The sequence below is a fragment of the Pinus tabuliformis genome, chromosome 6 (genome assembly GCF_031772625.1).
Source record: "Pinus tabuliformis cultivar Carrire ecotype Pingquan chromosome 6, CPIR1, whole genome shotgun sequence".
NCBI classification, from domain to species: domain Eukaryota; kingdom Viridiplantae; phylum Streptophyta; class Pinopsida; order Pinales; family Pinaceae; genus Pinus; species Pinus tabuliformis.
The window spans coordinates 1,874,389,169-1,874,408,565 of NC_142292.1; the positions used below are offsets into that span (position 1 = coordinate 1,874,389,169).

General features: G+C 36.2%; 1 protein-coding gene across 1 annotated transcript; it reads right to left on the minus strand.

Moving 5' to 3' along the window:
* Positions 1-12,003: 12,003 nt before the first annotated feature.
* On the minus strand, positions 12,004-13,657 carry LOC149266646 (chemocyanin-like). The gene is made up of 3 exons (XM_089430799.1): positions 13,501-13,657; positions 13,012-13,200; positions 12,004-12,909 (listed from the first exon to the last, which is right to left on the minus strand). The coding sequence occupies exons 2-3, from the start codon at positions 13,181-13,183 to the stop codon at positions 12,407-12,409; spliced, it is 675 nt and encodes a 224-aa protein (XP_089286925.1). The 5' UTR covers positions 13,184-13,200; positions 13,501-13,657; the 3' UTR covers positions 12,004-12,406.
* Positions 13,658-19,397: the final 5,740 nt, after the last annotated feature.

Genomic DNA, 19,397 nt, shown 5'->3' on the forward strand with positions numbered 1-19,397 from the left:
AAACAATACATATGAGCAATTCACACAACAATCAAGTTTCTAATGCTTATCACAAGGCTTTAAGGCCTCACTTGTTCTTTAAAGGTCCAATATTGAGCATTCACCCTGTTAACTTTGTGACAGAGCCCATCCAGTCCAAGAGTTGAACCTGGAAGTTCTGATACCACCTTGTAATGTGTCTCCTACTATCTTTGGCCCCAGCTAAAGGTAGAAAGAGGCAGTTACTATGCTGAACTGACCTTCAAAGTCCTGTTATGCAAGTGGGGTCTAGATTTTTTGATCTCTTACAACTTCTTCAAAACATAAAATAGATAGCATCGTTGTGTTTGTCTCATCGAGGCCTTTCCAAAAATATAGCATTTGCTTCAATATAGCATCCAGATCAAAAGATATGTCTAGTTAACATTTGGCCAATCAGATTGTGCCATGTCATCTAATACCCCTCATGGTGCCCACGTGGCTACCTCAGTCATGTGTCATGTCATGCCACGCGGAAGTTGTCAACCTACTCGTACCAAGTCATGAATTAATATCTTCATATAGTCCATATGAACCAACCATAACATAATTATAACATACATGTTTGAGGTATGTGGGTGCGGGCCCTCTATGGCCACGTCACCCCATTGAATAGATACATGACAGGTTCCCATACTGCTCCTCATTAAAACCAATCAAGGGCATCCCTCTAGGCTAAATTGAAATGCACACCTTGATATAATACTTAGCCTCCCCCTTGACCTTTAAACAAACATATTTGTAGCGCATGATGCTCGTACCCATTCAAACAGGCCCACGTGCCATGTCACCTCAAGACTTAAATCTGGGGTGTTCTACCATGTGCTTTGTCCAAAATCTCTGGGGAATGGGTTTGGGTGATGTTACTGGTCCTAAACACCAGGGTGATGTCATCCCATGTCATTCCCTCCACGTGGAATAGTTCCCATGTAATCTTTGAATCCCTGCAATTTATGGATTTCATGTTATATGTGATTTGGGGATTTTCCACCTTATCGACATATGCGCCCACATAGTGGCCCACCATGCCACATTTCCCTAGAATTCTAATCCAGTGGTACTTGACCAACCTCCCATTGAAACCTCTAGGTTACCAAACCTCCATAGAAAAGTCCTAGAGTCATCTAATGACTATGAATGCTCACCCATCAATGGCCTAAATTTCTATTGCTTAAGTTCTTGGTCATTATGCTTGGTCACATGATCTCAGAGGGTTAAGCTATTTCCTTCAAAAGTTCTATGCTTTGGAGTTTAAAAGAATCCTATCCCTACACTTATCAATTGCTATTAAATGTATAAGGGGCTTCACCAACGTTACTAATGCACAATCTATATATGGACAAGGGTATAACTAGGTTCTTCTAGGACTATCCCTTTTGAGATTCACCGAAACTTGGCCACGACCTTTAATTAACAACACACACACACACACACATGTATACACATATAACATGGTCATGTATCTTCTGATCATATCAAAATCTTTGCCCAGTTAGACCTATAGTCTACAAGCATATACATGTATATCATTGTCAATCTTCCCGAGCTTACAATATATAAACCAAGGACTACTAGCTTCGTTATTTTTATATAATCATTCAACTAATTAACAAGGTTTGTCTAGCTCTTTATAGACAGGTCATTTGGACCAATTTGTAGACTCAAGATAGATAAAAGAATAAACCATTTCCTAATTAAGACATTCAAGAGCATTTCTACACAGGAATTCACATTCCTCATTGTTAACATGGGAAAGTTATCAACACAAAGACCAAATATACCAATAGGTTTGTGAAAATAATTATTCATTAATAGAAATTTCCATCTCTTCATGCTCAAGAAGTCTTGGGTTACTTTTAAGCTCAAAATATCCACAAGAAATGAATCATTCCATAAAATATTTACAAAACATAATGACATTCCTTACTCATGTAGGAAAACAACAATCCTCAAAATTAACATAACATTACTTTAACACAATAAATAGAGACATAATAATCATAAGCACAAAACATAAGAGTATACTTATCTTATAAGAAATAAGGCAATTGAGAGTGGGACTATAACTCTCCTCCAAACCTTAGACAAGATATAGCTACAGTTACTTATAGTTGTCGCCCCAGAGCTAGTTTCCAATGCTTGAGGTGAGGTGCTTTTGAGAGGATATCCAATATTGACATCTAAAATAGGATATGTCCAAGGTAACCCTGTCTTCCTTCACTAACTACACAAGCTTCCACAGTGTAGAGAGCCTCAACTCACTTTCAGGAGAAGAGAGCCCACATTAAAGGAAGGTTCATTAGTGTATGAGCTACTGTAGGAGAATAGAAGCCACTTTTACTAGGTAGTTCATTAGTGAGAGAAAGCACCATTATTGTCAACACCTAGTGGTTCATCAATGTCCCAATTACCTAGGTGTTTCTCTCCTGGCTAGTAAGTTCATCAATCCATAAGCTTCCAATGGGTTATTTAGCCTTCAGGAAAGCCACTTTTCTCTATAATGTCTTCCACCTATCAAGCCTCTTTGAGTGTTTCTCAGCTAGTTCACTTTCTCCAAAACTCGATCATTGTGAGTTTTGGTCATTTCTCTACTAATTCTCTTACACCTCATATGAGGAATCTCTAACATTGTTTACTAGTATTCTCTTCCAATGCATATGCGTTTAATGAATTACCCTCCTGCTGCATATGTGCATGCGTGAGAGAGTGAGAGAATGAATCCCTCCTTTTTCCTCTCCCTCCCTGTGAAATTGTTTTGTGCGTGCCTAATAGACCAACCACTTGTCTTTTTTCAAGGCTCCATATAGTCCATCTCCTTGGAAAATGCATCCCATTCCTGTAATTTAATTTTTTTTCCTATTTGCTTGTTGTCTAAGCTAAATGACACTTGGGTCTATACTTTTCTTTTTCAATTAAATTTATTGCGCAATCATCCCATTAAACTTCTGAGCCAACCCATGGTTGATGCATTTAAAATTGCCAATTCCTCAAACAATCTCCCTCTCTATGCAACTAGAATTCACGTCCCTTTCTCTTGACTTTTCTTTTTTTTAAATAATTACAATTATTTACAATGAACCCGATTATTAATGAGGGAGAGGTTACAACGTTCCCCAAAATCAGGGAAACAAGGTCCAAATATATAGTTCAACCTTCAAAACCTTTCCTGTTTTATATTTATTACTTAATTTTACTTGTATTTTAATTCATTTATACATTTAAATATAAAACGCTAGATAGCTTGAAAAGAAAAATAGATTAGATACATAGAAACCAATCCAAATAAAAATTCTTAATTTTAATGTACCAATTATATCCAATTCTTAAATGGTTAATACAAAATTCTGGTTTGTGTTAAAAAGATAAAAAATCTAATAGTTAAAAAAGTTATCTATATAATAGATAACAAACATAAAAATATTATTTATTAATATTTTATGAATAATAGCATTAATACCTATGCACCTATAATGATATAAATTAGAACAATATAGATGGCTTCTTTTTCCAACCATTTAAATGGTGCATGGGCATCTCTTTAATGTTTTTCAAAGTATTGAGAACTATGTGAAATGAATAATAAAGTATTGAATATACCATATAATGAATAACGGTTTCATATTTTTTTTAATAATTGAAAGATGGTTTGACTTTTTGCTTCTTATATTTGAAATTAGATATTTTTGTAATTGTTATATTTGAATCCACACATTTTAATGAAGCAAAAATCATATAGTAATTTTTTATTTTAATAATTTTAAAATCATTTTAATTTGATGGTGAACATTATTTTCCACAATTTGAATAAAATCAAGCCAGCCATTATAGAAACCTTTGCGTTGAAATTACAATCATTGATTATGAAATTTAAAGAATATATTTAAAATTATAAATAATATTTTAATAAATAATATTTAAATTAAAAATAAATTGTATACAAATTAATATTTAACTTGAAAACAAACTACACAAGACCACTATTTTGAATAAACTCTGATTCATTTATTTAACTTGAAAACAAACTACACAATTGACCACAATCTTGAATAAACCATGATTCATTTCTTTGATTAGAACATAGATGAGGAGGCTTAGGAAAATATAATCGTCGCTACTACCCATCTAATACATGAGTCATCTACCATTCAAATAATCTCAAATTATAAGGGTTGAATGGATACTAGCCAGTTTGACCTATTAAAGGATGTAAATTGTGGGTGATACGTAAAGGAAGGACATAAATGGTATAATTAAGGAATGTTGAACCAATAATGAAAAGGAATCAGTATATAATCAAGTTTAATTATTAATTATTAAGGTATGGTAGGATTATTTGTAAATCGATTCTAAATATTAATATTAAAGAAGTTGAAATTGTTGATAGAACTTGTTTTCATATTGTTTCTATCTTTTTACATTACAAGTATATGGGTGACGCCTCTAAGGATTTGAACACGGGTGGGACTATCTGCAAATCGATTCCAAATGCCCAAACTCCAGAGGCCAGAATTGGTGATGGGACCTGCTTCCATATTGCTTGAATCCTCTTACAATACGGACGTATGGGTGACGCGTTTAGAGATTTGAACATGGGTGAGACTACTTGCAAATCGATTCCAGACAACAAAACTCCAAAGACCAGAATTGGTGATGCGACTTTCTTTCATATTGCTTGTATCCTCCTACACTACGGGCGTATGGGTGACACCTCCAGATATTTGAACACAGCGGAGACTACTTGCAAATCGATTCCAAACACCAAAACTCTAGAGGCCGGAATAGGTGATGGAACTTGTTTTCATATTGTTTGTATCCTCCTACACTACGGGCGTATGGGTGATGCCTCTAGAGATTTGAAGACAAGTGGGACTACTTGCAAATCAATTCGAAACACCAAAACTCCAGAAGCAAGAATTGGTGATGAGACTTTCTTTCATATTGCTTGTATCCTCCTACACTACAGGCATATGGGGGATGCCTCCAAAAATTTAAATACGAGTAGAACTACTTGCAAATAGATTCTAAACACTAAGACTCAAAAATGGGTGATGCCTCCAAAAATTTAAATACGAGTAGAACTACTTACAAATCGATTCTAAACACCAAAACTCAAAAACCCAAAATTAGTAATAAAACTTACTTTCATACTATTTGTGTCATCTCACATAAGCGTTTTAAATCATTGAATTTATTAATTTGTCATTAATTATTAATCTATACCAATTTTTTACACACTTCAATTAAAAGATGTAAATAAGTTGAGTTATTCAATTAAATTCTTTGATACAGTGGAATGATTGAAGCATATTTTCGTATCAACTATTTTTAATGGAAATTGATATTAAAATGACAATTAAATTTGGTTCATTTTTGAGAGGAAAACATCTTAGCTGCTATATATTTTTTAGACGAAGTAAATATTGATCAATTTATTTTAAAGATTCTTATTTACAAAAATAAATTAACATACATGAAAAACATGATTTTACTCTGTGAATTTTAAGTTCATTTACAAATAAATTACCGGTTGGGTTTTAATTGTTCATGTAGAACACGACACCTAAGATCACGATCCCTATTTTCCAAAAGCTTTTTCAAATAAAACAATATTCCATTTGACTTTATGAAAACTTTATATTCACGAGTTTTTGTCAATTTAGAAAATAGTAAGTAACATTTTTCTCGTTATTTATAGGATGTTAATTTTAAAAAATTATAAATAATTAAAAAAATCAATTAATTATAAATATAAATTTTAATATTTATTTTTAAAGAGATAATTATATATAATTGAATATGTATAATAAAATATTTATTATTTAAATATTTTATTTAATATATATATTGAAATATTAATTGATATTGTGTTAAAATGTTAGTTAAAAAAATTGTGAAATAAAATTTCTTTAATTTAATTTCTTTTAGATATAGAGAAATATTTCATAAAGGTTTTTTGTCTTTGTTTATTTTTTCTTTTAAATTTGATATGAGTGATATTTTTTAAAAATCACAATAAAATATTTTGATATACATATATAGAAATAAAGTTTTTTTTGTTAATTATTATTAACTTTCACTAAGATTGGAATGGTTTCTAGAATTTTAATAAGATAAAGATTATTTGAAATTCTTTAGAAATTTATTTATATGATAAAAAATTATAAAGAAGTATTCTAAAATGATTATGGTTTTGTTAACTTAAAAAGTCAAGAAAAATGAATATTTTGGAATTTAAAGATAATTGAAGGTAAGATAACAATCTAAGATAGAAAGTGCTTGTCACGTACCCGATTTTTTATTATTATTAATCGTATTTAATATTCTATTGCTCGTTATGGTTTCTAGTACGAACGCCTCACTGTTCGTTGACTTACCCACATATGGATTTATATGTTGTAATGTATATGAACATATATTGTTTACACAAATGATTGCTGGGAAATTAATTTATCAACGATTATGGTTTTCATAAACCTAGGGTGGCAAGGACTCTTGAGCGATTTGGTTGATTGCTTTATTAAAATTGGGCCGCCATATGAACCTTGGGTGTTATTAGAGTTGACAACCCGAGGCATCCGCTGGCATTCCATTGTAATGACAGGTGGGCACGGCATTAAACACACCGGCTCGATCACGTGAAGGGAGTGGGCTGGCGTCAAGTCCCCGCCTAACTCTTTACCGCCATGATCAAGGGTGTGGATGGCTCAGGATGGATCCGAGGGCGGAGACGCCTCCAGATGTCATAGCTGAGGTTTGGATGGTATATGACTTGCCCTTCTCGATTAATCGGGTTATTGTGAAGCTCGGCGCCCCTTTGCTCTGCTCCGCGCCACCTCGTTCCAGTCTGAGCTCTTCTAGTAAATTCCTCATGCGCTGAGCACTCGTTCCTCCGCCGAGCGAGTAATCTTGCGCCGATCATCCGTCTGTTCATTATATATAAACATATACTACTGAACTCTGGAGGTATGTCACGGATTGTAACCTACCGGCTCTTTTTTTTCTGTTGTTCTTTTGCTTTCGGGTAGATGATTATCTTCCTTCATGTGGCGATGCTAATTGTTCCTTGCCATGGTGTGTGCATGCAGTAGAACCGGTTCAGAGTTCGTTCAGATGAGGAGGCCCTCCTTCGAAGGCTATGGTGCTCCCGGCTCTATACCAGGTGCGTTTCTCCCGGTTGCACGGTATGCGATTTGGGTTACATTTCTTACTCTTTATTTGGTCTACCCGCAGAGGGTCTCCCCTGCGCCGAGCCGTAGCCCAACCTTACCTCACCGTGGTTGGTCGCAGGTGGCAACGGGAGGCTCCCCACTGTACTATTCCGAGCCTGCCCTTGTGCTGGCCATGGGTTCCATCGAAACCCTGGCGCTTTCCGTGGTTAAGGCTAGAGATTCCTCCAGAAAGTGGAAACTGTATTCGCATTTTAACCATTTGTAATTTGAAATGTTATGTTAATGTTGTATATCGAATGGTACTCCGGCCATGGCCTTGTGGTTTACAGATGTTGGGGCTTCAGGCCCTTTTTTTTTTTTTAATTCCTTTTCTAATGATATGTTACAGATATTGGGGCTACAGACCCTGTTGGTTTTCTTTATTGTGAACTGTTACGACCGTATGGTTTTTTATCAATTGACTTTAAATCTCCACCACTGTTTCATGTCGGCTAGGAGATTTCTTTTGCGTCAAGAATGATATGGTTCTGTTGGCCAAAGGCTTTGTAAACTTTCCATATAATGTTCTGGTTAATATTTATACTGTGGTTATGCTTTTGATACATGGTAGAAGTTTTATGTACATTCTAATGCATGAAGTCGCAACTCCCATTACGGTTCTTGCATGGATATTCTATGGCTGTCCCACTGGCAGAGTATGTGGCCTCGGTTGTCCGGCCCTATGCTTACTCTGTGGACGGGAATGGTCTGAAATTCCGCTCTTACCAAGAGCCAAATGTATTTCTCTGGTTTATAGTTCAGTTACTTTACCATTTGCTGTTACTTTAACCCCGCGGATGACAGCCTAATGCTGCTGGGTTTTATGTTCGGGGTTCTGTTTGTTAATGCATTATACATTGATACTGTTAACACATCAGCATTCGTATTATTATCACATTAATCTTGGTATTGTTAACACATTATTCTTTGATACACGTTCTGTGGGGTCGCAGTTTGCAGAGGTGTACCGAGGCACTCCCGGTATTCACTATATGTTAGTTACTTCTTTATTAAAATCTCATTGCAGGGTTGTCTTGTATTGCAGGGGTTGCCCGACTCGGAGGGCTTGTCTCCCCTTACCCTTTCTATAATTATTCTATATCATGAGTTTAATGCCACACTCGAAAGACCACTGATCTTTCCTAGTAATAGAATTGAGTTATGGAGATTATTGTCTCACTTCCTTGTTTTTCATACCTGTAACTTGTAATTCCTCTCTCTGCTTTTCCCAACTACTCGGAATAGTAGTGTTGCGATCGGTCTGCTACAACCAGGGTTTTATCCTTACCCTTGCTCCTGTCATTTGGCAGTGAGACCGAAGCTCAACCGTTCGGGTCTCTGTCTGGAACAAGGCGCAGGCTCCTATACTTAAAGACTAACATCTGCTATCCAGCTAGTGTGCAATTAGGAAGTAGCAATGATATTTTTAAGCAACAATTATCTCCTATGCATTACAGATATTTATAGGGTTTAACTTAAATGACTTGCAGATACTTGTAGAGATTTGAGGGTTTCAATCTTACTTACCTGGCCTCGGCCAGCCCTTAAGTCCCTTAGTAGATCACCTGCACGCAAGCTTGTGCATAACTATTTAGCCGCCCATCCGTGAGACTCGTCCTTCGAGACCAGAGCCTCCCCCCTTGCATTCCTCTTGCCGGATCACTATCCTCAGCAAGGTTGCACTGTGTGCTCGACTATCTGGTCCTTACCAGACGTAGTCTTTCATTCACTCTTTTTTTTTTCCTCTGCCTGTCTCTACAGCGCAGATTTTTGCCATCCTCTCCCTTTTTCCCTGGAAGCTTTTCCAGTTAGGGAAGGTGGTTAAAGTCAGTTCCAATAACCGACTTTCCTCCCAAGAGTTGCCAACACTTATCATGAGTATTCTTTATTAAAATATTTTAATGCACATGTAAAATAAAAGAAATACTCTTAAGATCTTTAAAAAAAAAAAAACAGACAATAAAATAGTCTTCCAATGTCATTCTTAATCCAGTCTTTTACCGTAGTGAAATTTAAATATTTACATATTCCCGGGGTCATCACAGTGTTTTTCATCTTTAATTCTTTTAGGGTCACAAAAATGATAGCATGTTTCATTCCATGGTGTTTTAGGATTTTACCATCACCTAATTTCACTATGGAACTCTTAAGAATTTGTTTTTATTTTAGCAATGATTATTTTTTTCTTTGCTCAAGTCCCGATAGAGAAATATTTTTATTTTAAATATTTTTGTTAGGTAAACATGCCTCAACCATAGTGCCAAATGAGTTTAGTTTATAGTCATTGTTTTTCAACCCATGTTATTAGTGCCTTGTGTATTCAACCAATGGATTACATGTAGTGGATCCTTTAAAGACTTCGAGTCCTACATTTTAAAGGATGGCAAGTGAGCCAATATTGGGTTGACTTGGCTAATGGTTTTTTCCACAAGGGTTTTCTAAGGTAAAAATTATGTTTCTATGTTGTTTTTGTTTTTTTTTTCTTGCATTCTATGTTTAAGAGTGGTATCATAGACATGGCAAGAAGATCATGTGTGTTGAAGTGTTGTGAAATGTTTAGTCATTGATGGTGTATTCCTGGATTTGTGTAAAGGTCACTTGGTATTGAGTCCAAAGTCTATACAAGTTGGTAATACATTTTACAATAATTACCAAGCTCATCATGTTAGGATCATGGGCTAGAGGAGTCAATGGTTGCAAATATCGATATGTATGTTCTTAGTATGTTAAGGCCAAAGCCAATAGAGAGAAATGATATGTGAGAATGCAAGGGATAAAAGTCATGGTGATTATGAAAGTGGAATAATTAATGAGGGATGCTTGTTCATGGCTACATATTCGATATTATCAACCTAACTAGATTTATCTTGTGAATTATTTGTGATTTTTTTCTTAATCTCAATAATATTGATGTTGAAAAGGTTGAGACTAGGGTGATTATATGGTAGAACTTCCTCTATTCTTGAGTAACTCCCTTAAAAAGGAAATATGCTTCCATGAAGATCAGGAATGTTGATCATGAAGCCTATTCGGTAATGTTAGGTTTGACATCAATGGGGTAGCATAAGCTAAATAAAACATGGGTACCAATGTATTTTAAATCAACTTGCATTGCAATTGGAGGATAAGTTACATTTTGTAATATATCTAGATTCAACTAAGAAAGAAATAGTATCAATATGTGGCAAGGAAATGATGTATTTATGAGTAGTGATCATGCTTAGGGATGGAAGTTGCTTTGAGGGAGGATTTGGAAATCTAACTATTGGTGTGGAGAGTCATAAATCCAACATCAAAGCACAATTATTAATACTAGAAGATGTGAACATATCTTTTTATCCACTCAAGCATTTGGTAACATTGCTAGAGCATACATTAGTGGAAAAATCAAAGGGACCAAGTTGCAAAATACATAAGAAGGCCAAGGTTAGATGAGAGAACCACAAGCATGGAGAATTTTCCATGATGCTTATTTGATTTGGAAGAGGTTGTGAATGACTAGAATCTCTTCCCTCTCTAGTGGATCCCAAGAACATGTTGTGCTATAATCACCCATTGGGCTGGAAAATGTAAAGGAAAAGACAAAAGACAATGTATAGAAAATAATGTTTAGGAGTGGTTTCCTGTGGTGGAAGATAGAAAAGAAGAGGTCACAAGAAAAACACCAAAATATATGAAAATGAAAAAATGACTACATAAATGTCCACACAAAAATAAATAAATAAATCTATTTTGAAAATGAATTTTTTCAACTACATATAAATAATCATATAAATATAAAATTCTAATAAACATGCTTATCTTTAAGTAAAATCTAAAACAATAAAATGCTAATTTTAAAATCTTTAAATATTTTTTTAAATATATAAAATTAAATTAAATTTATTTTAACTCCATAATTTCTAAATCTGTTATAATTTAGACAACAAAAACCATAAAAGGTGAAATGAATTAAAATAAAAAATATATTTCAGAAGGAAAAACACGAAACATGCACTAAATTTAACCTCCCTTCACTTATCAATATGAACTTATCTTTATTTCGATCTTTCTGCCTGAAGAAATAGAGGACATGAAATTATTTTGTGATCCCTCGTTACCTCTCATATAATATAGTTCAACAACCATTTGAAATAATACAGAGCTGATAAGATTAAATACAAGAGAGAAGCACGCATGTATAATTTGTGTTTAAATTTGACTATGGAACGCATATATCGTACTCCAAAAAAATTCATAACTAAAGCTTTGCACATTTTTCTCATAAATGAGATAATATGGAGAATTATTTTATTTTAGTGTGGATGGATAATTAATTTAATAAGTATTTTTTTTTGGTATTTAGATGGTAATCAGGTAAGGTTAGCTATTAACTATTTAAAGTGGGATGTTTATTATTAGGATTGTGTTAGGTATGGCTTAGTCTATATGGTTTTTTTAGAAGTTTAATTTTCTCAAAGTGACTAACATCCTAAAGCTTTTCTCATGAAATTAATCATGTGACCTAGCACACACTAAATCCCACACAAACCCATTAGTCTATTTCTCATAGATGTTAATAAAAATTCTTTATTAAATATAAATAAATAAATTTATTCTTTAATTTAAATCTTTATGTTAATTTTCTTGTAATAAATGTAAAATATTAATATATACTTGTCATGTGCTCTACATCAATTAATCTATAAAATTTGGAATCCATATCCTACTTATTCGCCATTATCATACAAAATTATCAAATAACAAATAATATCATCTAAATTTATAAAACGAATAATTATGCCAAATTTATCAAAATTTTAAAATTAAAAATAATATCAGTTTACATATAACATAGATCTACCACATTGGGGGTCATAACCTAGGGCCAACTATGAAAAGGGGCTAAGGGTACAAGTCCAGTGGAATCAAGGGCCATATACTCACCTAGTTGTACCAGTGTCTCTGAGATCCCCAATATCCTGCGCCATTTAATAACTAAAATTCGTGCAAAATGTTAAAGTAAAGTAACAACATGAATCCATTTTATTAGCGTGACGGACATGAACCCAATGCATCCCGTCAACGATGATCACCACAATAGTACATGATGAGCAGAAAATAATATATATCCACCCAGGAATCGTCAAAAAGGCGCCCACTCAGTGAAATCAACATAATTGCTAGGTATCTATGCGTGCCTATAGCGACGCCATGGCCAGCAAAAGTGACCCTGCAAGGAGGAGGGCACCATCCAAGCGGAATGAAGGGGCGGCTGCGCTATTGTTTGATCCACTTGGGGGAGTCGCGGCAGTTGTGGATTCCGGCGGTGATGACCCTGTAGGCGTACCAGTGGAGGGAGTGCCCGAAGATGGGGAAGGCGATGAGGCAGTTGGTGGTGTGGGAGTGGTGGATGGTGGAGGGCTGGTGGGCGAGGGGGATGGTGGAGAGCTGGTGGGCGAGGGGGATGGCGCCGTTCCGTTGCTCTTTGAAGTGTTGGCGGCGGCAACGGTGACAGTCAGCTTCATGCCGCCGGTGCAGTGAGTTGGGATTCCGCAGATGTAATACTGGGCGCCCGTGCTGTTCAACGAAATGGTGTCGTTGCCAGTGGCGTATGTTGCCAAGGCATTAGTAAGGGTGCACGCATCGTACGCCGCCTTGTTCACCACCAGTGTATTGTGCGCGCCCGACGTGTATTTGAACACTGCATTATATTCAATCATCAGTCAGGCTCATCAATACCTCAGTTGCAAGAGTCTCAGGAAATATTCAGATGGGGTCTGGCTATAGTTTGTGTTTTACATACCCAGTTTGTCGCCCACAACAAATGTCTTGCCAGAAGTCCAGGTACTATAGTTGACGCCCAGCGTCCACTGTTGACTGCCACCAACAGTGTAGTATGTAGCCAAACAATTAAATGGCAAAACCATCATAGTCATGGCCACTACCGCTGCAATCCAAAATTTCTGCTGCTCCATTTCTTCCGCTAAAATAACTGCAATTCCGCAATATAAAGAATTAGCAAATTATTACCAGAGACATCAATGGAGTAAAAGAAAATTTTAATGATGTAAATTTATCTTAAAATTCAGAAATCTTAACTAGTTTGATCAGTAATAAATACCCAAACTATAAAATTGTTATAATTTTTTAAAACTTTGAAATTTTACAGAGTTTTCCATATATTTTTTTGGAAAAACATGGAAAATTATACCCCTGCTTAAAATTTTCAGCAACAACTGAGCACAATTAAAATTCAAAGACAAATATAATCTGAGAAAGATGAAGACCATACAATATACTGCCGAGAATTATCGAAGATTTCGCTGGTCCAGCTGCTGCAGAGATCCGCGGACAGTTCTTGAAAACAAATGAAAGAAATGTGTGGCAATGTATTGAAGGGGGAGATTGGATATATAGAACAAAACACGCGCAGTGTAGCCGACATTGAAGTATTCAAAGCTGGGGTACCGCGTACCCATAGTCAAAGGTTGGCTCACTCGTCTGTTTTAGACATACACCTCAAATTTCCATCTACTCTTCAATTTATAAAATCTGGTGGGCCCTGAGGTCCCGTGCTCTGCATGAATTCCCACACCCAGAAAGATGCACTGTAATTTCCTCAGGGCGTTGGTCTTGTTTATTGAGGGAGTAGTTTTTATATGTGATTGTTTGGATATTTCAGGTTGATTTTTGGTTGGAATTAGGTGCAAAAAATTATAATCAGGTTCTAATTTGTGTTGTTTAAATTGGTTAAAATGGAAAATAAATTCGAAAATTTCAAAAAAAAATAGCACTTAAAAATTACTATATATAATTTAGTTTAGTATTTTTTATATTGTAAAAATTTATTTTTAGTGTTTTAAACACTAAATATGATTTAACATCATCAAAAACTGATTAGACATTTCAAATTCCACAATTTAACACGTGTAACCTAATTTTTTTTTTTTAATTTCGAACAAATTTAACCAAAAATATACCGGAAAAACTAACCTTTTCAAAGTCAAAATGTTGGCCGATTAGATTAAGCAATTTTGTCATCCTACCTACTTGGGGTTCGTTGGCGCTAGAGTCCAGACACGGCGGCGTTCATCTTGTTCTGGAAACGCTTGGAACGTCACGTTGAAAAAACAGGCGAGCGACAAAGATTTATTTGTCCAAACGTCATAAGAGTCTTCCCTTGATTTCCGTTACAAAATGCACAGAGTTCTAACGCCATACGCCTCTTCTGGTATGGCTTCCGTGACAAAATATGTCTCTGTGCTGTCGCCATTGTTGAGATAAATTAGTCGTCAGTTTGAAGCTATTTTATGATAAACGTGCGCAGGACTTCTTCACGCTAGTCATCTACTGGGCAGAATCGTACTGGTGATAATATTATATGATTCTTGGCAGAATCGTAGTGGTCATCATATTATATGAATTTTCGTTTTACAAAAAGAATGGTGGATTAGAAGAGCGTCCCCTTCTGCACTGTTGTACTTTCTGGATTGGTTATGCGTTTCTCTCAAGTGGCCTTTGCATAATGGTAAAGCGGAGAAGGTGAAATATCTCCATCAGAGATTAAAGTTTAGATTTCAAATAGGTATGTGTCAATGCTTTTGTTTTAGGTGAGAAACGACAATGATTTTTAATTTAGACGTACATTTTGAAATATTTAAAAAATAATGGATGAATATGAACCATTCATTTTGAAATCAATAAATTGAAAGCAACCATCATTTTTTTTTAAATAAAATGAAAGCAACAGTCAATTTTTTAAAATTTAAAATTAATAAAATGAAAGCAACAATCAATTTTTTTTAGTTTAATTGTAAAATGAATTTGTTCTTAATATTTTCAATAATATTAATTATATAATTATTTAAAAATTATATGAATTTTATAATTAGTTTTAACATTATAAAATAAAATTGTTTTTAATATTTTATTTGTTTTTAATAATTTTAACCATGTTATACTGAGTATATAATTTATATAAATCTCGATGCGAAGCAGAAGATTCGCAGGCCAGGGTTCAGCCAGAGGGAGGAGGGAGGGAGAGGACCGAAGGGTAAGGGCGGTTCCTGCGCACCAGGACAAACCTCGAGCGCGGACCTCAGCAAGCCGGATTTCTGCAGAAGAACAAAACGGAAACAAAAGAGTGCGGGATAAGCCAAGGGTAACTGCTGACTGGAAGAGATGGGAACGGAGCAAGGGAGGGGAGAGATCCCCTCCTATAAGGCAGTAATAACGGGGGAAGCAAGGAAGGAGCGGCAGAAGGAAGGAGAGAGAACAAATGAAGGCGAAACTTCAGCAGCAGGAGCACAAAGGAGATCAGGAGTACCAAGCAAATGTCTACCAAGGGCAACGAACAAACCCAGGTTTGTAATTCCGCCCAATAGATTAGAAAATTACAGAAGCTACATGAGAGATTATGCTTTGATTTGTAAGTTCGTAGGATATTGGCCAGCTGAGAAAGATCTACTTAGATGGATCCAACAGAGGTGGAAACCAAAAGGACATGTGGAAGTCAAGTTGGGAGCGAAAGGGTTTTTTACAGTAATATTCTCCAATCTAGAAGATAGGGAACGGATCTTTGAGGAAGGACCCTATTTCATGAACAATGCCGGACTGTTTATGAGAGACTGGGTAGACTGCTATAACCCAGAGAAGGAGAGGATGTTAGCTGCCCCGATATGGATAAGACTCTTCGGCCTACCAACAGAATTTTGGGACCCAGAGATCCTCAAAGGCATAGGAAATGCAATAGGATCGTTTGTAAAAGTGGCAGAATCGACAAAGAGAGGAAGATATACAACATATGCTAGAATATGTGCGTACATGAACATCACAGAGCCACTTCCAGATTCAATAGAATTGGAATATCATGACGAGATCTGGCATCAAACAATCGACTACGAACATATCCCATTCCGCTGCAGAAGATGCCATGAGTATGGCCATTTATATCGTGAATGCCCCATTACGCTAGCCGAAAAGGAAAGGGAAGCGGAAAATGAGAGGAGAAATGCAACAAGAAAAGCAGGAGAAGAGGAAGAAGATTTCAGAGAAGTGCAAAGAAGGAAAAAGAGAGGAAGCAACAAGACTCAGATGGGCAAGCAAAAAGGACCCCAGAGCACAGAATCACCAAATAAGTTTCAAGTTCTGCAGGACGAAGAAATAGAAACAGAGGCAAACGGGGAAGAAGAACTAGAAGGAATGGAAGTAATAAAAGAAAATGTAGACAAAGAAACAGATCAAATGAATAAGGATCAAGGGAGGGTAGAAAACCTAAGAGAAACCCAAGAGGACCAAAGAGAAATGGAAATAGACCCACAGAAAGCAAAAGGAGAAGAAGAAGAACAAGTAATGGCGAAGCTTCTACAGGAATGGAAGAGGCTCGATGAAAGATTTATCCCAGAGGATCAAAAACAGAGGTACAAAGAAGCATTCCAAAGATATAAAGAAAAAAAGGGACTAATAGAAGATGGAGAAAGCCAGAAAATGGAGAAACAGGAAACACAAAACATAGGAATGAGCAGCATTGGCAAGGGAGGCAAAAAAAGAGGTAGAAGAACAATGAGTGAAACAATTCAAGAAGTAGGAGAGATGCTCGTCAATTCAGGTAGAGTGATACCTCTCTCAGAGGTATTCCAATCCCCTCCGAAATTGTTACGATGATCATTACAAGCTGGAATATAAGAGTCCTCAACAACAGAGGCAAACAGAGGTATTTGAATGATAGACTGAAAAAAGAAAAACCCAGTATAATGATAGTACAAGAAACAAAAATAAGTACTGAGAAAATGAGAGAAATTTTGAACAGAAACAAGAACATATATGAAATGATGGGACAGGATGCGATCGGAAGCGCAGGAGGTTTAGTAATAATTTGGAACCCAGAAGAAATTCAATTTAGTAATTGGATGAGCTTCCCAAGAATTCTAACAGGATCAGCAAGAATAGTAGGAACGATGGAGGAGGTCTTTATAACAGGGGTGTATGGACCACATATCCAAGGAGAAAAGGAAAACTTTCTGCATAATTTAAAAGCTCTGAGAAGCCTAATACCTGGAAAACAATGGATTATAGGAGGAGATTTTAATCTGATTAAAACCTCAGGGGAAAAGAGAGGAGGGCTAAGGAGAATGGATAAAGCAATGGAGCAGTTCGGAGATTTGATAAGGGAACAGAAACTGATTGATATACAAACCATTAATGGAAATCACACCTGGAATAACCGCAGAGGGGGAGCTAATCAAATAGCTTCTCGTCTTGACAGATTCCTAATCTCAGAACAGATAATGATGAAGGATGTATTCATAGAAGCCACTATCCTTCCGGTAGCAGGATCGGACCATTGGCCGATTAAAATGGAAATAGATCTAAAGCAAAGACCTCCCAACAAACCCTTTAGATTCGAAGCCTTCTGGTTAAGAAACGAAGGATTGATAGAGAAACTTGAAGAATGGTGGAGGATGAGTGATCAAAGGGGAAAAAATAAGATGCACACCTTTCAACTCAAACTGAAGGAAATGAAGGATAAGTTAAAAAAATGGAATAAAGAAGAATTCGGTAATATCCTAGAGGAAAAAAAGCGACTGGAGCAGAGAATGGAAGAGCTGCAGCAGATAGATATCTTAGAAGGCATTCAGGAAGAGAGATCAAAGGAAGAAGGAATTATATTAAATCAGCTAGAAGAAAGAAGGAAACAAGAAGAGATTTTATGGAGACAGAAATCAAGGGTTCAATGGCTTAGGGAAGGAGAGAGGAATACTAAGTTCTTTCATAAAGCGATGGTACAACATAGACAAAGGAACTGAATCTTCTCAATTAAAAATCAAGAAGGTCAAAGAGTTCTCCAACATGAAGAAATTGAAAAAGTGTTAGTCAATCATTTCAAAAACCTATTAAAGGAAACTCAGGGTAATAGATCAGAAGCCATATCAAAGATAAGCAGGGAGATTCCAAATCTGGTGACCAGAGATCAGAACTTGGCCCTAATGCGGAAAGTTACGATGGAAGAAGTGGAGGATATAGTCAGAAACATGAAAAGGAATAAAGCTCCTGGGCCGGATGGGTATACAATGGAATTTTTCCAAGCTGGGTGGCATTTTCTTGCAGAAGAAGTTTTGGAGGTAGTAGAGGAAGCTAGAATAAATCAAAGAATATGGCCAGGAATAAATTCAACCCTGCTAACCCTTATTCCTAAAACCAATCAGGCAGACCAAGCAGAAGGCTTTCGGCCCATAGCTCTTTGTAACGTTATCTACAAGATAGTGGCATTAGTAGTGGCTCAAAGGCTTAAATTGATCCTGCCAAATATTATCTCCCCAGAGCAAACCAGGTTTGTAGAAGGAAGGCAAATTTTGGACGGGTTAGTGGTGGCCCAGGAAGTAATCCACTCTTTGAAAACGAAGAAAGAAAAAGGTATGCTGATCAAATTAGACCTTTCAAAAGCCTATGATAGGCTAAGCTAGAATTACCTAGAAGCTATCCTTAAAGCATTTGGATTCTGTGACAGATGGGTGAAATGGGTCTTGAGCATGATCTCTACTCCGAATTTTTCTATTTTGCTAAATGGTGCTCCAACAACCACGTTCAATGCTACAAGAGGCCTTAGACAAGGGGACCCCCTATCCCCCTTCCTCTTTATAATAGCAGCAGAAGGATTAGGTAGATACTTCAAGAAAGAATTAAGAGAAAGGAAAATACAGGGCCTGAGATTATGGGGAAATCAAATTACAGTAACCCACCAACAGTTCGTGGATGACATAATGATATACTACAAAGCATCCATGAAAGAGGTGAGAAGGATAAAGAGAATTTTAGAGATATTTATGGAAGGCTCAGGCATGGAGGTTAATAATGAGAAATCCAGAACCTTTTTCTTTAATACAGTGGAACCTATTAAAAACCATTTAACCAGGATCTTGGGCTACAGGAAAGGGGATCTCCCAACCAAATACTTAGGAACTATGCTAGACTCCTCTTCCCTCAAAATAGGAAATTGGAAGTACATCCTAGAGAAGATCATGAAAAGACTGGAAAATTGGACTTTCCGCTCTCTGAACCTGGCAGCAAGGGTTGTTCTGCTTAAATCCACCATTCAGGCGATTCCGATATACCCCTTATCTGTGATGGCAGCACCAAAAGGAATATGCAATAAGCTTGTAGAGATTTATAGAAAATTTCTTTGGGGAGGAC